The sequence below is a fragment of the Myripristis murdjan genome, chromosome 22, assembly GCF_902150065.1.
Source record: "Myripristis murdjan chromosome 22, fMyrMur1.1, whole genome shotgun sequence".
Taxonomy (NCBI): Eukaryota; Metazoa; Chordata; class Actinopteri; order Holocentriformes; family Holocentridae; genus Myripristis; species Myripristis murdjan.
In genome coordinates, this window is record NC_044001.1 from 823788 (window position 1) to 845130 (window position 21343).

A 21343-nucleotide genomic window follows, 5' to 3' on the forward strand; every position below is an offset into this window, starting at 1 on the left:
TTTCATGTGCTGCCCCCTGCTGGCCGTGTCTCAGGCCTGCAGCTGATCCCCTCAGCAGATTCTACAGCAGGGGGTGTCAAACTGGTGCCATGGAGGCCAAGAGGCTGCAGGTTTTCATTCCAACTCCACCAGGTGATTTCACTGATCACCCCACCTCCAAACAGAGAGGCGGGACTAATCAGTGACATCACCTGGTGGAGTTTTTGGTTGGAATGAAAACCTGCAGCCTCTTGGCCTCCATGGCACCAGTTTGACACCTGTGGTCTACAGGAACAAGGAGATCCTGCTGATCTGACCCAGAATCAGCAGATTGTTTTCTTCTGAATCGGCTCAAGTCACAGCAACGTCTCTTCAGAGTCCACATGCTGAGGATTGTCAGTTTTTTCTTTCTAAATTTAGAGTTTATAATCTCAGATTTTTTTTGTTTTTTTTTTCTTATGAATTTGTGAATTTAGTCTCAGACAATATGAGTTTTTTTCTTGGAAATTCATGACTTTACTCTAAGAATATCTGAGGTTTTCTCATAACTTTGAGAGTTTAATCTTAGAGAATATCTGAGTTTTTTTTTTTTTTTTTTTTTTTTTTTTGGTGGAATATTACCCCCACTCCTCCGGCTCAGTAATGTTTCTCCTCCCTACAGCTGCTGCCTTCTGCTGCACAAAATATTAAACCTGTGAAACCCGAGCTCTCAAAAACATGGAGAAAAGGCTGTGAGGAAATCAGCACATAAAGTGCATCAGTTAAAAAAAAAAAAAGATAAAATATTACCAGAAAATTACCAGGAAAACAAACAAGAAAACGCTACCAGAAAATTAACAAAGATTTCTGTATTCATTTATTTATGAAATAAGAGTAAAACTAATTGATAATTCAGGGCTAATCAGGATCAGATGTGTGTTAAAGTTTCAAGGCACAAAGTGAAGTGGAGGCTGGTGCTCTGGAAGCCTCTGAGGGACAAGTCAAATTCATTTCTTTAGAAAAGTTTTCACAAAAAGCACATTTACCCTCAGTGGAAATATTAAATGTGAACAATAAAGATTATTGCAGCTCAGACAATTTAAATGAGTTTTTGATGTGTAGCATCACAACCATTCAATCAGACTTATTCAATACAAACCAAATTCAAAAAAGCTGTTATGAATGTGAACACACACACACACACACACACACACACACACACACACACACACACAGGCAGGCCGCTAAACCGTTGGACGTCATGGTGTTTCTCCGGTCCGTCTCTTGCCGGCACACTTGTGTCCTCTGAGGTGTCCCTGCCGGTTGAAGCTCCGCCCACAGGCGCTGCAGCTGTAGGGTTTCTCCCCGGTGTGCGTCCTCATGTGTAAGGACAAGTGTGACTTCTGTCTGAAAGTGTTGCTGCAGACGCAGCAGCTGAAGGGTTTGTCCCCCGTGTGCGTCCTCATGTGTCTCAGCGTGTCTCTCTTGCTGCAGAATCTCTTCCAGCACACGCTGCAGCTGAACGCTTTCTCCCCGCCGTGGACGGCTGCGTCCGTCCCGCCGCTCGCGCCGCAGCCGTGAGGTTTCCCCTCTGTCGGCTCGCCGCCACACCGGTGTCTCCTGAGCCAGTCCCGGCGGTGAAAGCTCGTCCCACAGGCGCTGCAGCTGTAGGGTTTCTCTCCGGTGTGACGTCTCATGTGGACCTTCAGGTCGTTCACCTGTGTGAATCCTTTTCCACACTCGCTGCAGCCGTGCGGCTTCTCCCCGCTGTGCGTCACCATGTGTCGGCTCAGGTGCTCCTGCTGGTTGAAGCGTTTGCTGCACACAGAGCAGCTGAAGGGTCTGTCCCCCGTGTGGATCCTCATGTGTCTGTCCAGCCGAGAGCTCCCGCTGAAACACCTGCCACAAAGTGAGCAGGTCACCTGTCTGCTCTCTGAGTGGACTCTGTGGGGGGTGTCAGCTGTGTCCTCACTGAGGAGTCTGTCCTGGGACTCTGGAGCCGCCTGAGGCTCTCTGCTCGCTCTCCAGTCGTCCTCACTGTCTTCAGTCTCAGGTTCAGAGGAGTCGGACGTCTCCACACCAGCAGCTGGATCTGACCTCCTGGCTGCTTCCATCTGTTCAGTGGAGCTGCTGTGATGAAGCTGTGAGGGCGGAGCTTCCTCTTCATCATCCTCACTCTTCACAGCAGTGAAGGGGAACGTGGTGAGATCTGCCTCCTGATTGGTCCACAGCTCCTCCTGTTCCTCTTTAATGGGCGGGGGCTCTGGCTCCTCCTGGTCCAGGCTGGGGGTCTGCTCCTGCTGCTCAGGGGGAGCCTCCTCTTTACACACCAGCAGCTGCTGAGGCATCACTGGAACACACACCAAGGACACATTTATTTATTTATCAATATAATATAATATATATCCCCAAAGCATGACATCCTAATGCACAAAAATAACAACTGCTAAAAACACAAAACATAAAAACAATGAATCAAAAGCAGTAAGCCCTTCAGGAACAATAATTAAAACTTTAAATGTGTTTACTGATGTCACCCAACGTGTGGCCACGCCCTAAACCGCCGCCCCTCCGCCCCTCCACCCCTCCACCCCTCCACCGGGCCGTGTGTGGGCTGTGTTGGGTTTGTAGCTGTTTTTCTAGATGGTTGCTCGGACACTGGCAGGTGGTTGCTATGGTGTTCCCGGTGGTTGCTAGGTGGTCGGTATGGTCTTTGGAGTGGTTGCTATGGTGTCAGTAGGCGGTTGCTGTGGTGTTGTGGGTGGTTGTTAGGGCATCGCTGTGTCCAGGTCAGAGTGATCATGTGAAACTGTTCACCCACAACAGACTGTTTCCTGTATGCAGTGCATCAGGCTCTCATCATCATCATCATCATCATCATCATCATCATCATCATCATCACCATCATCACCATGTTTCCTCCACAGCTCTTTCTAAGGAGCTGCTGCGCTTCACGACACAGAGGACTGCAAACAGAAGACGTTTTGTGAATGTGAGTTGGAGTTGGTCCAGTTTGGTTTCACCTGGTTCTCTCCTGTTTTTTATCAGCCAGGGAGGCGAGCCGCTGTCGTCTGGCTTCTTTTGGTTTAGTCAGGTTGTACTGATTACTGATTACATCACTTTACCGTATTTATTATTACTTTCACATTCTAAATACATTAACATTTGTTATATTGAGCGCATGTGTCTTTGTGGCTGCTTGGGACGACGGGGAGAAGACGGGGCTTTTTCATGTCGTGTGCGGGACAGGCCCGGACGGGGCATCACAGAGGATTTACTGCATTTCTGTTGGAGCACTTCAGGTTTTGTATTTGGGAGAATTCAGTAGAGGAAGTAAACTACAGATGAGAAACACGTCATCAGTGACTGATGGTGCATTAACATGAGGCTGAGGGACTGAGGAGGTCTCATTCTGTTAAAGGCCTCGCAGCTCCTGTGGGCGGAGCTAAGACACGAGGAGGTGAGGAGAGGAGGCGAGGAGAGGAGGCAAGGAGCCCTCTGTTCCAGGATGTGACTGTATTTTCTAAAGTCCAGAACAGAGAGACTGAGGAAGACTTTCATCCCCTGGGCCAGTAAAGGGGTCAGTGCTGCACCGTGGGCCACCCCGACACCCCGCCCTGCACCATGGGCCACCCCAACACCCCGCCCTGCACCACGGGCCACCCCAACACCCTGCCCTGCACCATGGGCCACCCCGACACCCTGCCCTGCACCGTGGGCCACCCCAACACCCTGCCCTGCACCGTGGGCCACCCCAACACCCCGCCCTGCACCGTGGGCAACAACCTACTGCAACAGGTGCTCTTTTGGACGAAGACTCCCATCAGTATAACGAGGATTTATCTGTGCTCTTCTGCACAAGAGTCATAATTATATTATTTGCTACAGCCTTTCAGCGTATAATTACAGTTCCCATAAGGTTCATGTCTTTGCACATTTATTATACAGCACTTTATTGTATACTCTCAAATTATTATTTTATTCCATTGCTCGACGGGCTATTTCTTTCTGACCACCTGGTGTGTGTGTGTGTGTGTGTGTGTGTGTGTGTGTGTGTCGATATCTACATATCTAAGTAACGTATATGAGTATATGGGAAGTAGCAGAGTATATGTGCAGATTATAAGTAACTAAAAAAAAGTTGGAGTTGGGATTTTGCCAAACGCTGCAAAATATTAGCACCAACCCCCAGATGGCAGCCATTTTCCACCACATGAAAAAATAAAATTTAAAAAATGGATACACTGTGAGATTTTTTCCCCTCACTGTGACTGTATGAGGCCGGCCTGCCGTTAGCCGAGCACTTAGCGAGACGAGGCTAACAACACGCCAGCCGCCTGACTGACTGACTGACTGACTGACCTGCTCTGTGCAGCCTGACTGACTGACTGACTGACTGACTGACTGACTGACCTGCTCTGTGCAGCCTGACTGACTGACTGACTGACTGACTGACTGACCTGCTCTGTGCAGCCTGACTGACTGACTGACTGACTGACTGACTGACTGACCTGCTCTGTGCAGCCTGACTGACTGACTGACTGACTGACCTGCTCTGTGCAGCCTGACTGACTGACTGACTGACTGACTGACTGACTGACTGACTGACCTGCTCTGTGCAGCCTGACTGACTGACTGACTGACTGACTGACCTGCTCTGTGCAGCCTGACTGACTGACTGACTGACTGACTGACTGACCTGCTCTGTGCAGCCTGACTGACTGACTGACTGACTGACTGACTGACTGACCTGCTCTGTGCAGCCTGACTGACTGACTGACTGACTGACTGACTGACTGACCTGCTCTGTGCAGCCTGACTGACTGACTGACTGACTGACTGACTGACTGACTGACTGACTGACTGGCTGACTGACTGACCTGCTCTGTGCAGCCTGACTGACTGACTGACTGACTGACTGACTGACTGACTGACTGACCTGCTCTGTGCAGCCTGACTGACTGACTGACTGACTGACTGGCTGACTGACCTGCTCTGTGCAGCCTGACTGACTGACTGACTGACTGACTGACTGACTGACTGACTGGCTGACTGACTGACCTGCTCTGTGCAGCCTGACTGACTGACTGACTGACTGACTGACTGACTGACTGACTGACCTGCTCTGTGCAGCCTGACTGACTGACTGACTGACTGACTGACTGGCTGACTGACCTGCTCTGTGCAGCCTGACTGACTGACTGACTGACTGACTGACTGACCTGCTCTGTGCAGCCTGACTGACTGACTGACTGACTGACCTGATCTGTGCAGCCTGACTGACTGACTGACTGACTGGCTGACTGACCTGCTCTGTGCAGCCTGACTGACTGACTGACTGACTGACCTGCTCTGTGCAGCCTGACTGACTGACTGACTGACTGACTGACTGACCTGCTCTGTGCAGCCTGACTGACTGACTGACTGACTGACCTGCTCTGTGCAGCCTGACTGACTGACTGACTGACTGGCTGACTGACCTGCTCTGTGCAGCCTGACTGACTGACTGACTGACTGACTGACCTGCTCTGTGCAGCCTGACTGACTGACTGACTGACTGGCTGACTGACCTGCTCTGTGCAGCCTGACTGACTGACTGACTGACTGACTGACTGACCTGCTCTGTGCAGCCTGACTGACTGACTGACTGACTGACTGACTGACTGGCTGACTGACTGACTGACTGGCTGACTGGCTGACTGACCTGCTCTGTGCAGCCTGACTTGGGGCTTCAGCAGGATGTTGAGCAGCTTCCTCTGGCGGCACATCTCTTGCTCTGCCCGCTCAGCTTTGTCTTCGTACTCCGCCACGGTTTTCTCCAACAGGCCGACAATCTCCTCCGCGGCCGCCGTCAGCCGCTCGGTGAGCAGCGCTCTCAGCTCCGGGATCTCAGCCGCTTCTCTGCCTTTTTCCAGCAGCAGCAGAAAGTCTGCAGCAGCGGCGCTGATCCGCTCATGGACCGACACCCTCAGCAGCTGCAGCGGCAGCATCTTCCTTCTTCCTTCTTCTTCTTCTTCGTATTTTATGGCGGGAGGCAACCAACGTTAAGGTGCATTTCCGCCACCTACTGTGCTGGAGTGTGAACCAGAATCATCCATTCCTACTACAAAATAAATAAAATAAATAAATAACTAGATAAATAAATAATAATTATATTCTCTTATTTAGCCCTGTATCTTTTATAAATTGAATGAGTTTCCCTAATCCAACAGTTAATACACTTCCCAATGTTAGATCTTGTATTCCAATCCGTCTAATCTCGTTCTGTAGACTGACTCTCTCTCTAGAATACTTGCTGCAATGAACAATGACGTGTTCTACTGACTCTTCCACTGAGCATACATCACAAAGGCCTGTTGGATGTTTTTTGATCAAGTGAAGTGTTTTATTCAACCCAGTGTGACCTACCCTCAACCTTGTATTTTCTTCTTCAGTGCTCTTTTTCACTGATCTCACCGTGCCCACTTCCTGTTGTACTGCATATAAGTGTCTTCCCACCTCCCCATTATCCCATTCATGTTGCCATTCCTTGTGTATATTTCTTTTTAGAATTCCTTTTGCTTCACATTTACTGAGTGAAACAGCCATACTCTCCTGTTGTTTTAATGCCTGTTTAGCCAGTGTATCAGCCATCTCGTTGCCTTTAATTCCTCTGTGAGCTGGTCCACATAAAGGTGACTACCTTATCCTGCCTCTGAAGTCTGTACATGGATTCATAGACTTCATTAACTACATCCTGCCTGCTGCTAGATGTGAATGATTGTATTGATAGTAATGCTGATCTTGAATCTGAACATATAATAACTTTCTGGAATCTTAATTCTTCAATCCAATGCAAAGCTTTTAATATTGCCAACACCTCAACAGTGCATACAGTCAAATCATCAGATGTCCTCCTTTTGATTGAATTTTTCATCTGTGGAATAAAAATGGAAAATCCTGTTCTTCCAGTTTGAGGGTCTTTGGATCCATCTGTAAATACTGGAATAAATGTATGATATATGGTATGTAATCTTTCCTCCACTAAACTCACAACATCTCCACAACCTTTATGCACAATTTCTTGAATGTGAAAGTCAATATGAACTGATGGAAAAAAAAACAGGGTGGTGTTACTGTTAATTGCACAGCAGAAATAACATTTTTCTGACTTAATTCCATCTCTGCAGCTGTTCTTCCACTGCTCCATGCAAAACATTCTCCCTTATATCTCTCTCTGTCCCAACATGGAAGAAGCACTTTTACCGTTGGGTGTTTGTCTCCTGTGTGTCCCTGGAGATTTGCCCAGTAGGTTACCATTAATTGTTTCCTTCTGAGATACAACGGCGTTTCTCCCACTTCTACCTGCAGAGCTGACACAGGGGTTGTTTTTCGCGCACCACAGCAAAGTCTCAGTGCTTGAGAGCAGCATCTTCCTCTGCTCACACACACTGTACTTCTTCTTCTTCTTCTTCTTTGGTGTTAAAGGCAGCTTGCATCCTTATCGTTGCATTACCGCCACCTATCGGGGTTATTCAACCCCTACAATATTCCATCCTCTATATTCTTTTCATCAGTCCTGTCCTTATTAGAAAGTTTACTAGTAACTTTCTCCCACTTCCACTCTCACCACCCTCAGTTATATTCTTTAAGCCTGTTCCTGCTACTCCTTCTCTCTTCATTCCCTCCATCATGTCCCTTCTTTCCAGTTCATATTTCCTGCGTCTAATCATTACATGCTCTACATTTTCTTTTTCCTGACACTGTTCACATAGTCCAGTTGGGTGCCTCCCTATCATGTGGACAGTCCCATTGAGATAACTGTGCCCTATACGCAGCCTTGTCATGATCACCTCCTCTCTCCTGTCTCCTCCCCTGCTCCTTCCAGTCCCCACTCTTTTGTATATTTCATACAGCGATCTTCCTTTAGTCCTTTGATCCCATCAGTGCTGCCACTCTCTCATGCTTCCCCTCCATGCAATGGTCCCTTCTGTTTTTGACAGTTTAATTTTAACCTCTATGTTTTCTTTTTTAAGTTTAGCTTAGTTTAGTTTATTGGTTTATTTAACAGGGGCCATGTGCAGAATAGATCATTTACCAGAATTAGCTATGTTGCTAATTTTCATCTGTGGTCCCTGGGCTTGTTTGGCTAATCTATCCACCCTTTCATTGCCAGTGATGCCCACATGTGCTGGGACCCACATTAACATCACCTCAGTGCCCCCTCTCTTCACCCTTGTGTACAATTCCAATATTTCATAAACAGTTTCTTGATGGTTTTTAACTATTCCATCCTTCAAGCTGTGCAGTGCAGCTGATGAATCACTACATATAATTGCTCTCTTAACTTTGGCGTGCTCCACCCATTCTATTGCCATCTTAACTGCATACATTTCAACTGTAGATACACTGAGGAAGCTTGATGTCCTCTTACTTATACCTACGTTATGACTAGGAACTGCCACTGCAGCACCAGTCCTATTCAATACAGGGTCTTTGGATCCATCAGAGTAAACTTGTACATAATCCATATATTTCCTTTCTACATATACATAGAATTCCTCTACCAAATCTACATTTTTCTTCTTTGCCTTAACTTGCAATAATTGCAGATCTAAATGGCTAAATGGCTCTCACACACACTTTCACCCGCAGACCAGAGGAAGCCGCTTCTTCTTCTTCTTCTTTTTAATTTCTGGCAGTTTCGACCTCGCAAACTGGTGTAGTCGGGTCGCCCCGCCCTCACCTGGAGCTCCCAGAGGGCCTCCTCCTCCAGCCTGATGGCAGTGGTGCAGAGAGTGGGTCTGCACTGCATGCGGCGCATAGGGGCCGCATTTAAAGGGATGGAGGGAAAATATTTCGAGTCTGCATTTTCTGTATTTACCAGCTGTTTGTTCATGTGTAAATGATAGGGATGGTGAAAATGGAAAATTTTCTTGGTCGACCACCGGTTCTCATTAATCGGTTTATTTCAGTTAACCGAGAATATTATTTGACTGTCTGTAAACCATAAAAGAATAACTGCAACAAATAGAAGCTAGCAGCGCTAGCACCGGCGCCGTTTTCCTGCCTCAGACGCATACCACTACGACCGCGACCGTGTCCGTTCTGTACCACGGATGTCCCCTCAGCAGGCATCCCAAAACTAATTCAGACATAAGATAATGTGGAACATAAGATAATGTGGAACATAAGATAAACACCATTCATCCCGAAGTCAAATATTGTACATAGCCTACATGATATTCGACAAACATTACGTAATTTCCGCATGTTGCTTACTGTGGTGTAGAAGAAATCTCTCTCTCCTCGTGAAAAAATATTGTCTCCTTATTCCTCGATGAGTCTGCTGGGTGGTTTTATGACTCTTGCAGACTTGCATGACAAACTTTGTTCAAAACTATACCTGATCACCAGGCTGTGTTGTTTACCTGCAGCTGCATTCTGCGACCGGTGAAGAGTCTACATCGAGCTGTCCGTTTCAGAAGAGCAACCATTTCTTAGTGTTTCAAAGCCGATCGGCCCATTGAGCGCTGCTGTGGCCTGCAGCTAAATCAATATCAGGATCAATACTGAGGTGAGAGGTGACATGATGTTCTCTACGTCTGAGGATGATGCCAGATAATCTGGAAATAGGGCTCGAGCTCCACAAAGAGCAAACCTGTCCTGCCATTCAACATCGAGTCACACAAAGCAGCCATCCAGCTGCTGAGTTCAAATCAGATTTGTTCCCTCTTCAAGTCGTCTTCAGTTTTAGGAAACCTGTGGAACACCTGGCCAGGGGCTGCAGGTGAGAAAAGCCTCTGACACATTTACAGTCATGTGTTTATTAATGTGCACTGTCCAACATGAAATACAACTCTGCTGAAAGTCAAACCTCAGGTACAGACCGTTAAACATGTTAATGTGACTTGGAGATCAACAGGTGAAGGGAGGGGCACAAAAGGAGAGGGGCTCCAGTCACAGCTCTCCAGTGTGCAATGTGCTGTCATTCTCACATCTGTGTTTATTAGAGAAATATAAAAAAAATCAATCAGTGGAGGAGGAGGTTTAAATGACACTTTTGCACAACATTAAGATTTGAATATACAAACATTATAATGACTCATTATTTTTACAAGCCTGTCCAATCAGTCAGTTAACAATTATCCACCAAGATGCCTGATACAATAAAAACCAAACAAACTAGAAACCACAAATCATCCAAACATGTTCTGAACTCTTTCAGGTCAGAGTTTGTTTCTGAGAAACTGGCAGCTCAACCACAACAGAAGAATCATGTGACCACAAACGAAACGCAGGGAGGAGCGGCTCAGTGAAGGTGGAGCTGAAGGTGTGCAGGAGTCTCAGTCTGTCAGAAGAGACTCTGTAGAAGGACAGAGTCCCAGCAGAGCAGTCCAGATACACTGCTACTCTGTGAGATCCACAGGGGCGGAGAGAGAGTCTGGTGGACTTCCTGTTGTGTCTGGCAGTGTAGCTGTGATCAGAGCACTCCAGACTCCAGGACTGTTTATTGTATCCAAGCACAGAGTCATCACCTCTTCTTGTGATTCCTCTGTAAGTCACTGCTATATCAACCCATCCACTCCACTGGACCTCCCAGTAACATCGCCCAGTCAGACCTTCTCTACACAGAACCTGAGGCACCCGGTTAAATCTGTCTGGGTGATAAAGATACGGCTGCTTCTCTCTAGCCCCCGTCACCTTCCTGTTGTCTTCAGACAGATGGAGGAGTCTGTTCGCTGTGTTTGGATCCAGTGTGAGATCACAGGCATCTGATGGGGAGAAGACACACAACACACCTCAGAAAGCCTCATTCACTCACACTCTCTTGGCTCTTAGAAGGTTATTATTCATTAGTCATTTTTCATTAGTTTTAATTTTTAATGTCATTTTACACTTTGGGCTCTAGTTTCCCGGCGCAGAGGCCGAGGTGCGCCAAAAGCTCGCCTCCTGAAACCACGTCTACTTTCGGCGCAAGGTGCAGCGGGGCCGGCGCAGTGGAAGTTTGGCTGACAGGCGGGCAGTGCGCACACGTCACCACAACCTCACAGGCTGTCAGGCACATTAACAATGCAATAAATACCCACAAAAACCACTATTCAATGCTACTATCTCAATCAGCACATAAATGTATCTCCATATCGACTGTCCCGACACAACTGATGTCAGATCAAAGGAGATTGGCACCGTTTGGCAGCGTAATGGAAACCCAACCTGATCACCTGCAGTCAAACAATGTGTCCAGTATGGTGGTGTCTTTTTTCCAGTCATGCTGTCTGGCGCTGCTTGTGTTAACTACACAGTTCTTCTTCCATATATATAAATATTCCACTCTGGGTTTTCATTACCGGCTATGACTGGTAAAATCTGCCAAAGTCCGGTAATTTTTAAATGTCCGGTGAAAATATTCACAATTTGAATTTTATTAAAACAGTCAATTTCCACGTAATTTTATTTATAATTAAAAAAAAAAAAAATAGACTTCGTGATCCCTGTCTCCGGTGCAGGGACGGTCTTTGCTATGGGCAGTGTGGGCAACCGCCCAGGGCGCAATCTACTTGGGGGCGCACAAGAAAAAAAAATCGCCAGTTTTCTAGACTACCGTATTGACCCGCACATGCCATCAGTACCATCAGTCGGCATCAGGCGGGCCGGCCGCGGCACTGGCCGGTACCGCGCCCACCCGGTCTGGTCTGCCGGATCTGACAGGTGAGCGGCTTAATGCCGGCCAGTGCCGGCTCGCCTGATGCCGACTGATGCTGCCCCGGTTGGAGTAGTAACATGAAAGGGCGCAAGCCAGTAATTTCGCCTAGAGCGGCAACATAGGCAGAACCGCCACTGCTCCGGTGTACCAGAGGGAGAGAGAGGGGTTTTTTTCTGCAGAACCGGATCAAAACAGCGCAGCGAAGTCGCCTGGGGGAGAACAAGGTCACAAGACTGATGCGCATTGCAAGTTGTGGAGAGACACTTGAGACTTTTGATTTTAATTCAGCTGCTGAATTAAGTTTTAATTGCATCTATTTGATTTCAAGTTGGCAGCACGCAGCGTTATTAAAATGATATGAGCCCGTTTTTTTTGTTTGCAAATTGTAGTTGCAATTGTATGCAATGTTCATGTTAAAAGAGCACAGGCTTGTGCAATATTTATTTATTTATTTTAGACGTTACGCACGTGAGTCAATTGACGGCACTAATTTTATTTGATACAGCCTGCTTTTCAATACAAAGATTACACTATAAACTGACATGCCTTGATGTCATTCTTATGTAGTCTGCATATAATTTTAAGCTCAATAAATTCAGATAATATTTGACCGTAATTTCAAACATTTGTCTGGTAAATTGAAAACCTGCCGGTCATGTTGTCCCGTGCCAATTTTTTCTAACGGAAACCCTGATTCCACACATCGAAAATGTAAAATGCATCGGTTCCTTGCCAGACACTGGGCGTTTAGAACAGCGAATGTAAAAGCTTTCATGAACCGGGTTTTGTTTTAATCTCTAGTGTGTTGTTGCATCAGTAAGTGATGGAGTCGAAAGTTGCAAAACAAACATGTATTTATATGAATATGCCGAGGATTATGCTTTGAGGTAAAAACATTCATTAAAAATGAGGGCTTCACAGTAAAATTTATATTTGCTCGTAAAAATCAATAACTTTAACAGACGGTGACAGAGCTGGAAAAAAAGAGATGTGAGGCAGGCAGGTAATGGAAAGACAGGGGACTCAGGAAGACGATTTTAAGGATAGATGCATGGATGGATGGATGGATGGATGGGTGGCTAGATGGATGGGTAGACAGATGGATGGCAGGTAGCTCCAGCAACATTGCAGCAGCCAAGACTGGCCTCACTGAGTGTGTGATGCGGCTGCTCTCTTCGTCCATGTCAAATGTGTAGACTTCCAATACGCCTTCGCGCAGCGCATTTTAAAGGTGAGGACAGGGGCTCATTTGATTGGCTTAAAGTGAATCGGCTGTGTCAAACCCACACCACGCCTTCTCTCCTCCCTTGCGCCGGTAGGAGGAACGGCGCAGTAGATGCGCCAAGGCGCACGGCGTGCCAAACTTGCAAAATCCACTTGGCCACACCCAGTAGGTGCAGCGCAGCTGCGCTGCGCCCGCGCCTCGCCAGGTCTGCGAAACTAGAGCCCTTTGTGTTTTCAATCTGAGTTTGGTTTTAGAGGATTTGCTTGTTTAGTTTTTTGTTTTTAATGCTCATTTTTTGTTGAGTTTGTAAGGCAGATTTCATATCCACCCAAAATACCAGAGAAAAATAAATACATATCAACAATTAAACAAATGAGACCTTTTTTATCTCCTTTTTCTCCTTCAGGTTTTTTTTCTCTTATATCTCCGTCTCTTTTTCTCTACCCCTCTCTGTCCTTTCCCCTGCCCCCTACCCTCATCATACACCCCCCCTTACACACACACACACACACACACACACACACACACACACACACACACACACACTCACACACAAAAAGTAAACTACAACTGATTTGCTTTCTTAATTATTTTTTTCTTCTAATTTTCTGTTGTTCTGTTTGAGTTCCTGTCTGCTTCTTTCTTTCTCTCCACATCTGTTCATACTGTCTTCTCCTTTTCTAATGTGTTTTTGTCCTTGTAGCTTTGACTGGACTCATCAGAGAGAGACAGGAAAGGCCGGGGAGAGAGAGGGGCCGCCCTGCAGCAAAGGGCCTGAGGTGGGATTCAAACCCACGACTCAGCCTGCACAAGCTGGAGCTCTGCTCTGTGTGTGTGTGTGTGTGTGTGTGTGTGTGTGTGTGTGTGTGTGTGTGTGTGTGTCTCAGTACTCACATCCTCTCAGGCTGTCAGCTGGAATCCAGTCATTTCCCAGCCTGTAGGGATGAACACAAAACCATCATCCTCTTCATCATCATCATCATCATCACCTGCAGGTCACATGACCCCAACACACTGTGGCTGCTCTGATTGGCTGATCTCTCTCTGTCTGTCTGTCCAGTCCTGAGGCCACTGAGCACTTTGGACATTTCCCAGGAAATGCTGCCTGCACTGACTGTGTCCAGCACAAGAACCAAGCAACCAAGCTGCTCCGCCTGGACTGACTCCACCCCTCTGGGACTGACTCCACCCCTCTAGGACTGACTCCACCCCTCTAGGACTGACTCCACCCCTCTGCTTACCTCAAAGGACTGACTCCACCCCTCTGCTTACCTCAGAGGACTGACTCCACCCCTCTAGGACTGACTCCACCCCTCTACTGACCTCAGAGGACTGACTCCACCCCTCTAGGACTGACTCCACCCCTCTACTGACCTCAGAGGACTGACTCCACCCCTCTGCTGACCTCACAGGACTGACTCCACCCCTCTACTGACCTGAGAGGACTGACTCCACCCCTCTAATGACCTGAGAGGACTGACTCCACCCCTCTAGGACTGACTCCACCCCTCTACTGACCTCAGAGGACTGACTCCACCCCTCTACTGACCTGAGAGGACTGACTCCACCCCTCTACTGACCTCAGAGGACTGACTCCACCCCTCTACTGACCTCAGAGGACTGACTCCACCCCTCTACTGACCTGAGAGTCTTCAGGCTGCAGTTTGGACTCTCCACCAGAGCAGACAGCAGCTCCACTCCTGAATCCTCCAGACAGTTCCCACTCAGGTCCAGCTCTGTCAGATGGGGGTTGGACTTCAGAGCCGAGGCCAGAGAAGCACAGCTGCTCTCTGTCAAACTGCAGTACCTCAGTCTGAATGAAGAATAAAAAATAAACTATAAGACAGGCAGAGTGCAGATCTGTGTCAGGCCTCCCTCTCAGAGCTGCGTCTGATTGGCTGCTTGTCTCTGAAGAGCAGCAGCCTGACAGGTGAAGCTCAAACCACTTCCTGTCTTTGAGGAATGGAATGAGTCTTGTGCTGTATCTTCATGCAAGCATGGGCTCAACATTTTCCTCCAATCAGGGCGCTGCATTACAGAGTCAACACCGGTTAAAGGGGATTCAAACTTCCTGTCAGTCATAACATTTCCATAATTCCAGATGTGAAGCGTCACTCCTCAGTGAACTGGCTCCTTGTGCTCTGAGAGCTTTTTCTACTTCACTGTCTAGTTATTATTAACTATTTATTAACTAATTATTATTATTATGGATTTGCCATGTTTTCCAGCAGCCTGCTCACACTGATACACGTGTTCATTTGTAAGAAAGTGAAAATACTAAACAATAACAGGCTAATTATTCCTAAATAAATGAATATGTTGTTATTGTAAAGTCTGCTCCCCACAGTGTCTGCCTAACAACATTCTGGCCTTTGGACAAATGGAGTTGATGAGCCCTGATCTGTTTGATTTTCTTCCACAAACACAGCAGAGATCTGGAGCCGACGCCTCAGCAGCTCTTTCTGATAGACGTCATGTGGCTCTGAGAGAAACCCAGTTTAGAACACACAAACACTCCAATCTAAATGAAGAAGAAGGTTTCTCTCTCTCTCTCAGCCTTATAGACATTTAGTGCTACTATATGATTCAAACAATATCCATATATTTCTGTCATCATTAAAAAGTGCAGTCTGACCTGAGAGTCTTCAGTCTGCAGTTTGGACTCTCCAGTCCAGCAGACAGCAGCTCCACTCCTGAATCCTGCAGCTGGTTCTCACTCAGGTCCAGCTCTGTCAGATGGGGGTTGGACTTCAGAGCCGAGGCCAGAGAAGAACAGCAGCTCTCTGTCAAGCTGCAGCTCCTCAATCTGAATAAAGAATAAAATATGGAGCTATAATTTCCAGTGTTTTGGATATTTATCAGGAATTCAGCAATGAAATAATTATTATAACAGTTGCATTAATAATAATACTGAAAATCCTAATTTATATTTCTATTACACCTGTGAAGGTAAGTTTCAACTGGCTCCTTGCGCTCTGTGAGCTTTTTCTACTTCACTATGAATGAATGAATGAATAAATGAATGAATTTTATTTCGAACATATCTAAAAGAAAAAGAAAGAAAGAAATACTAAAACAAAAAGTGTATGTACGTACATGCATGCATGCATACATAAAACAAAACAAAACAAAAATAATAATAAAAGCATCATCATCAATTCATAATAAACACAAGTTCGAAACAGGAGTGGGAAGAAGTATGCACTTTTTTAAATTTCCCACCCCTTCCCTACCCATTATAGTTTATATATTTGCACATGTCCAACTGTTCAGTGTTTCAGTACTTTTTGCACAAGTTGCTGTTCTCTAACAAGGAGCTTAACGGCAAAATTCACATCAGGTGGTTGATGCTCCAGCTCATCGAGGTCGTATCATTAGGGAACGGCTGCTGGAGACTGGGGTACCTCAGATGGAGTGGCCTGCACTTTCTCCAGACCTGCATCCCATAGAAAACCTATGGGATCAGCTGAGTGGCTGTGTAGAGGCTCGGAGCTCTGTACCCCAGAACCTCAATGTCCTGAGGGCCGCCCTTCAAGAAGAGTGGGATGCCATGCCTCAGCAGACAATAAGTCCACTTGTGAACAGCATGAGACGTCGTTGTCAAGCTGTAATTGATGCTCAAGGGCACATGACAAGTTATTGACACTGACATTTTTTGTTGTGGTATATCCACCACTGTTGTTGGCTTTTGTTTCAAGAAATTGTTTGAGATGAGGAAATCACCAGTGTATGCTTCTACTTAAATGCCCTACTTTCATGATATAATATCACTGTAGCGTGAACTTTTTATATTTTCCATAAATGAAAGCCAAATATCCCTAACTTTTTGTGAGTAGTGTGTATATATATTTCCAGCGTTTTGTATATTTATCAGTCATTCAGCAATGAAATAATTTTTATAACAATTGCATTAATAATAATACTGAAAATACTCATTTATATTTCTATTACACCTGTGAAGGTAAGTTCCAAAGTGCTTTACCAAACCATCAAGCCCAACACACACCGGCGGCGTACAACATGCGTCAAACAGCAGCCCCCATTATTTTATATGTAGTATATATATATATATATATATATATATATACACACACACACACACACACACACATATATATATACATACATATATAAATATATATGTATATGTATATGTATATGTGTATATATATATATATATATATATATATATATATATATACACTACATATTTATCCATATCACTGTATATATGCTACATAGATATCCATATCAATACACATGTTTACCACAGCCATTAAATTCTATAATAATTGGTCTATTCTACATAATTACCCCTATCCGCTTATCCCTTATCATTTCAGCAATTTATTTTATCCCTCATCTTCCATATACCTATTTATGAATAAATTTTTGTACCTCTTTTTAAATATATTTATATTTGTACTTTGTTTTATCTCTTGCTCCAAACTGTTCCACAAAGTCACCCCACAGCTTGATATACACATACTTTTCATCGTTGTTCTTACTTTATGTTTTTTGAAATTTAGTTCTCCTCTTAGATTGTAACCTCCTTCTCTGTTCTCTGTATCCTGCTTTGTTTATTGTCCTTATTGCTCTTTTCTGAAGTGTGTATATTGGCTGTAGAATGCTTTTATAGATGTTACCCCAGACTTCCACACAGTAGGTTAGGTATGGTAAAAACAGTGAAGAGTACAGAATATGCAGTGATTTAGTATCCAGAAAATTACCTATTTTTCCAAGAATTGCTGTGCATTTGGCTAGCTTTGCTCTTACATGGCTTATGTGGGGTTTCCAGCAGATTTTGTGGTCCAAGATTACACCAAGAAATTTTATTTCATTTACTCTTTCTATTTGTGTATTATCAATTACCAGTTCTACATGAGGTTCTGTTTTATGTCTTCCAAACACTATAATCTTTGTTTTGTTCAGGTTTAATGATAATTTATTTCTGTCAAACCACAGGTTGAGTTTGTTCATTTCTGTTGTAATCATCTCCAAAATCTGCTGTAAATTCTCCCCAGAACAAAAGATATTTGTATCATCTGCGAACAGAACAAATTTCAGTAGTTGTGATACTCTGCATATGTCATTAATGTACATTACAAACAACTTTGGGCCTAGTACTGACCCCTGTGGTACTCCACATGTGACTTTCATGTACTCTGATTAATGCTCACCTATTTGCACAAACTGTTGCCTGTTACTTAGCTTTTCAGCCAGCTCAACCCTACCCCCCTTATTCCGTACCTTTCTAGTTTTTTTAGTAATGTGCTATGATCGATGGTATCGATATCGGTATATGCCTATTGCTATTTTTTGTTATCAATACAATCTGTAATTTCTTCTATTAATTCGATTAATGCTAGAGATGTGGATCTGTCCGTTCTGAATCCATGCTGACTTTCTGTTAGTAGGTTGTGTTTTTCAATGAATTTGTCTAGTCTGTGTGTAAATAGTTTTTCAAGTATTTTAGAGAATTGGGGGAGTAAAGAAACAGGCCTGTACTTTGTGAAATTGTGTCTATCCCCTGTTTTAAACAGTGGTATCACTTTTGCTATTTTCATTTTATTTGGAAATGTACCTGATTGAAAAGACAAGTTGCAGATGTGTGTTAGTGGTTTTGCGATTCCTTCAATAACATTCTTCACTGTGGTCATATTGATATCGTTCCAGTCTGTAGAGGTTTTGTTTTTACAATTTCTTACTATTTCAATAATTTCTTTTTCATCAACTGCTTCTAGAAAAATTGTACTTGGATTTCTGTCCCCCAAATCTTCCACACCACCACATTCTGTTGTTGCTGGTTCCTTTATTTTTGCTGCTAATTCTGGTCCCACATTTACAAAGAATCTGTTAAAAGACAAGTTGCAGATGTGGCGTCAAGTGGCGTCAGGTTCTGCCACTTGGTTCTTAGTCTCCTGGTTTCATACTAACTCTCCTTATCTATACAATCTATACAATCATGTATATACTTCAGCTCCATCTGTATATTGTCATACTCATTCCATATGTATATTTTCACATCTCGTATCTCCTTTCCTTAGGTTAGCCCTTATTGTATTTTTTGAGTCTTTAGTCTTTATAGTCTTTATTGTATATTTTTAGCCTTTATTCTTTTTTTTAGTTAACTTTATTGTATGTTTCTACTGTTGCTGCTGGAACACCAGAATTTCCCTGGTTGGGATCAATAAAGTATATCTATCTATCTATCTATCTATCTATCTATCTAAAACCATTCACCACGTCTTCCGTATTATCTACTTATTATTATGGATCTGCCATGTTTTCCAGCAGCCTGCTCACACTGATACAGGTCTCTCTCCCTCTCCCTCTCCGCTGTGGTGATTTTTGTGGATGATGTGAACAAAGCGAACAAAGTGGTGGAAGTGGGCATTGTTGTGAAAGACACGTTTGTGTCGGTGTCACCGCTCACCGCGCTGGAAAAGAGAATAATGATCTCCAACATCCTGCCGTTCATTAAGGATGAGATTTTGATCAGAGAGCTTTCCAGACATGGAAAAATAGTTTCTCCTATAAAGAAACTGTCATCTGGCTGTAAGTCGCCGCTGTTGACGCATGTCGTGTCACACAGACGGCAGGTGTACATGATCCTGAATAAAAAAGACGAGGAGTTGAATTTGGTGTTCAATCTGAAGGTTAATGATTTTGATTATGCCATTTTTGTAAACTCTGGGACTTTGAAGTGTTTTGGTTGTGGAGTGGAAGGTCACCTGGTGCATGTGTGTCCTGAGAAACTCCTCAGCTGAGAATGTGCAGAGTGATGCAGACGGAGGAAACTCTCAGAGCAACACAGTGCAGAACAAAAGAATAATGAAACAGTACAGAGCAATGTGGATGAAAAACAGATAAAAACACTGCAGATACTGAAAATGAGACAGGAGAGCAGCCTGCAGCAGCAGACACTACAGACCAAACTGCACAGAGTGTGGAGCTCAACACTGATGATGATGATGATGATGATGATGATATGATGGAGGAAGAACAGGTTTGAAAGATCCCTGCACTGAAAAGAAAACGGGAACAGCTTGAGTATTCAAAGGTCAAAAAAGGAACTGTGACCAGGAGTTTAGGCAGACAACAGGAAGAGCAAGAATCTGAGATGAACATGGAGGAGGAGGAAGAAGAAGAGGAGCAGGAGGAGGAGCAAGAGGAGAGTGCTGCAGGCAGTCAGAACAGCTGTAAATCCAAAATGTCTGTTGCTCATGCATGAGAAGCATTATGAGATGAGACAGGTAAAAAACTTCTTGCAGCAGATAAAGAATATGTAGAAAGTAAAAATTGAAGATTATTTTGAGGACAAGGAGCTGTTTCTACACTCAGTCAGAGCTTTAGTAGAGACAAAGGAGGCTACACTGATCAAGAGACGTACAGGTTGAAGACGATTCTGCAGAAAATAAAACAAGAACTACAGCATGGACAAGCAGAGACAGAATAAGGCAGCTTGGCTCCCCTGTTGTTTCAGCCTGGTCTCATGTTGTTTCTTTTTACATCTGTTGTTATGAACAACTTTAAAATATCAACCCTCCGTGTAAATGGAGCGAGGGATGGAAGAAAGAGAGCGTGTCTTTTTGAACTTGTAAAAGTGAAGTTCATTAATGTCATGTTTGTTCAGGAGACACACAGTGACAGCACCAGTGACACTGACTGGGAGAAAGACTGGGATGGTGAAGTCAGTATGAGCCATTGTAAAGGTAATTCTGAGCCCAAAAATACCAACACTGTAGAAGGTAATAAAGATAAGATACCTCATGAGGAACATAAATCAGCATTGGCCGAGACATGTCAAGGATTAAAAAAATACTTTTTAATGAGTAGACATCCATCAGCACTGACCACAAATGTCATGGATTGAAGTGTATGTGTTTTTCTTTAATTCACTTCAAAGCCAGACATATTTTTAGTGCTTTCCTTATCTAGAAAAGTGACCGCAAAGCATCGGCCAGAGTCCAAGATCTACAAGCCCGAGGTAAATCTGGCCCAATTAGTAGCTGTAATCTCACCAGCTGGCCGAATGCTGACACCGCTATTCCTGGGATCATATAGGATCTTTTTGTATGAACAAAACTGCTGACACTATGGTTTTTGGTCCCCAAAAATCACCAAAGAAGGAAAATAGTGAGGGTGGGCACCCAGGAGTTGGGAGGACATATAAACAGGTGGATAAACTAAGAACCCCAGTCTTCTTCAAGGATCGACTCACTGTTTCTTTTCATTTGAGATCTCGAATGAAAATAAACCTGCCTGCTTAAGACTCTGCCTGGTTCCTAGTCTTAATTTTTGAAGCCTCCAAGACTTATTTTATTGGTGTTTTTTGGTACCAAGTCTAAAAAGTTTTCTGCAGTCAATCTGGCCTGATCTGGACCGAAGTTTCCACATCACCATCTAAGTAATGACAGTGGAGGAGTAGCTCTGCTTTTTTCAAAGAGTTTTCTGCCACACTCTGTATGTGG

The 21343-nt window shown here is 44.6% G+C and overlaps 1 protein-coding gene across 1 annotated transcript; it reads right to left on the minus strand.

Moving 5' to 3' along the window:
- Positions 1-795: 795 nt before the first annotated feature.
- LOC115354078 (zinc finger protein 436-like) lies at positions 796-5958 on the minus strand. Its single transcript, XM_030044254.1, has 2 exons — positions 5663-5958; positions 796-2308 (listed from the first exon to the last, which is right to left on the minus strand). The coding sequence occupies exons 1-2, from the start codon at positions 5946-5948 to the stop codon at positions 1218-1220; spliced, it is 1377 nt and encodes a 458-aa protein (XP_029900114.1). The 5' UTR covers positions 5949-5958; the 3' UTR covers positions 796-1217.
- Positions 5959-21343: the final 15385 nt, after the last annotated feature.

Coding starts and splice junctions, on each gene's coding strand:
- LOC115354078 (XM_030044254.1), bottom strand. CDS start 5,948: ATGCTGCCGCTGCAGCTGCTGAGGGTGTCGGTCCATGAGCGGATCAGC. Junction 2,309..5,662: donor AGTCAGGCTGCACAGAGCAG/GTCAGTCAGCCA, acceptor TGTGTGTTCCAG/TGATGCCTCAGCAGCTGCTG.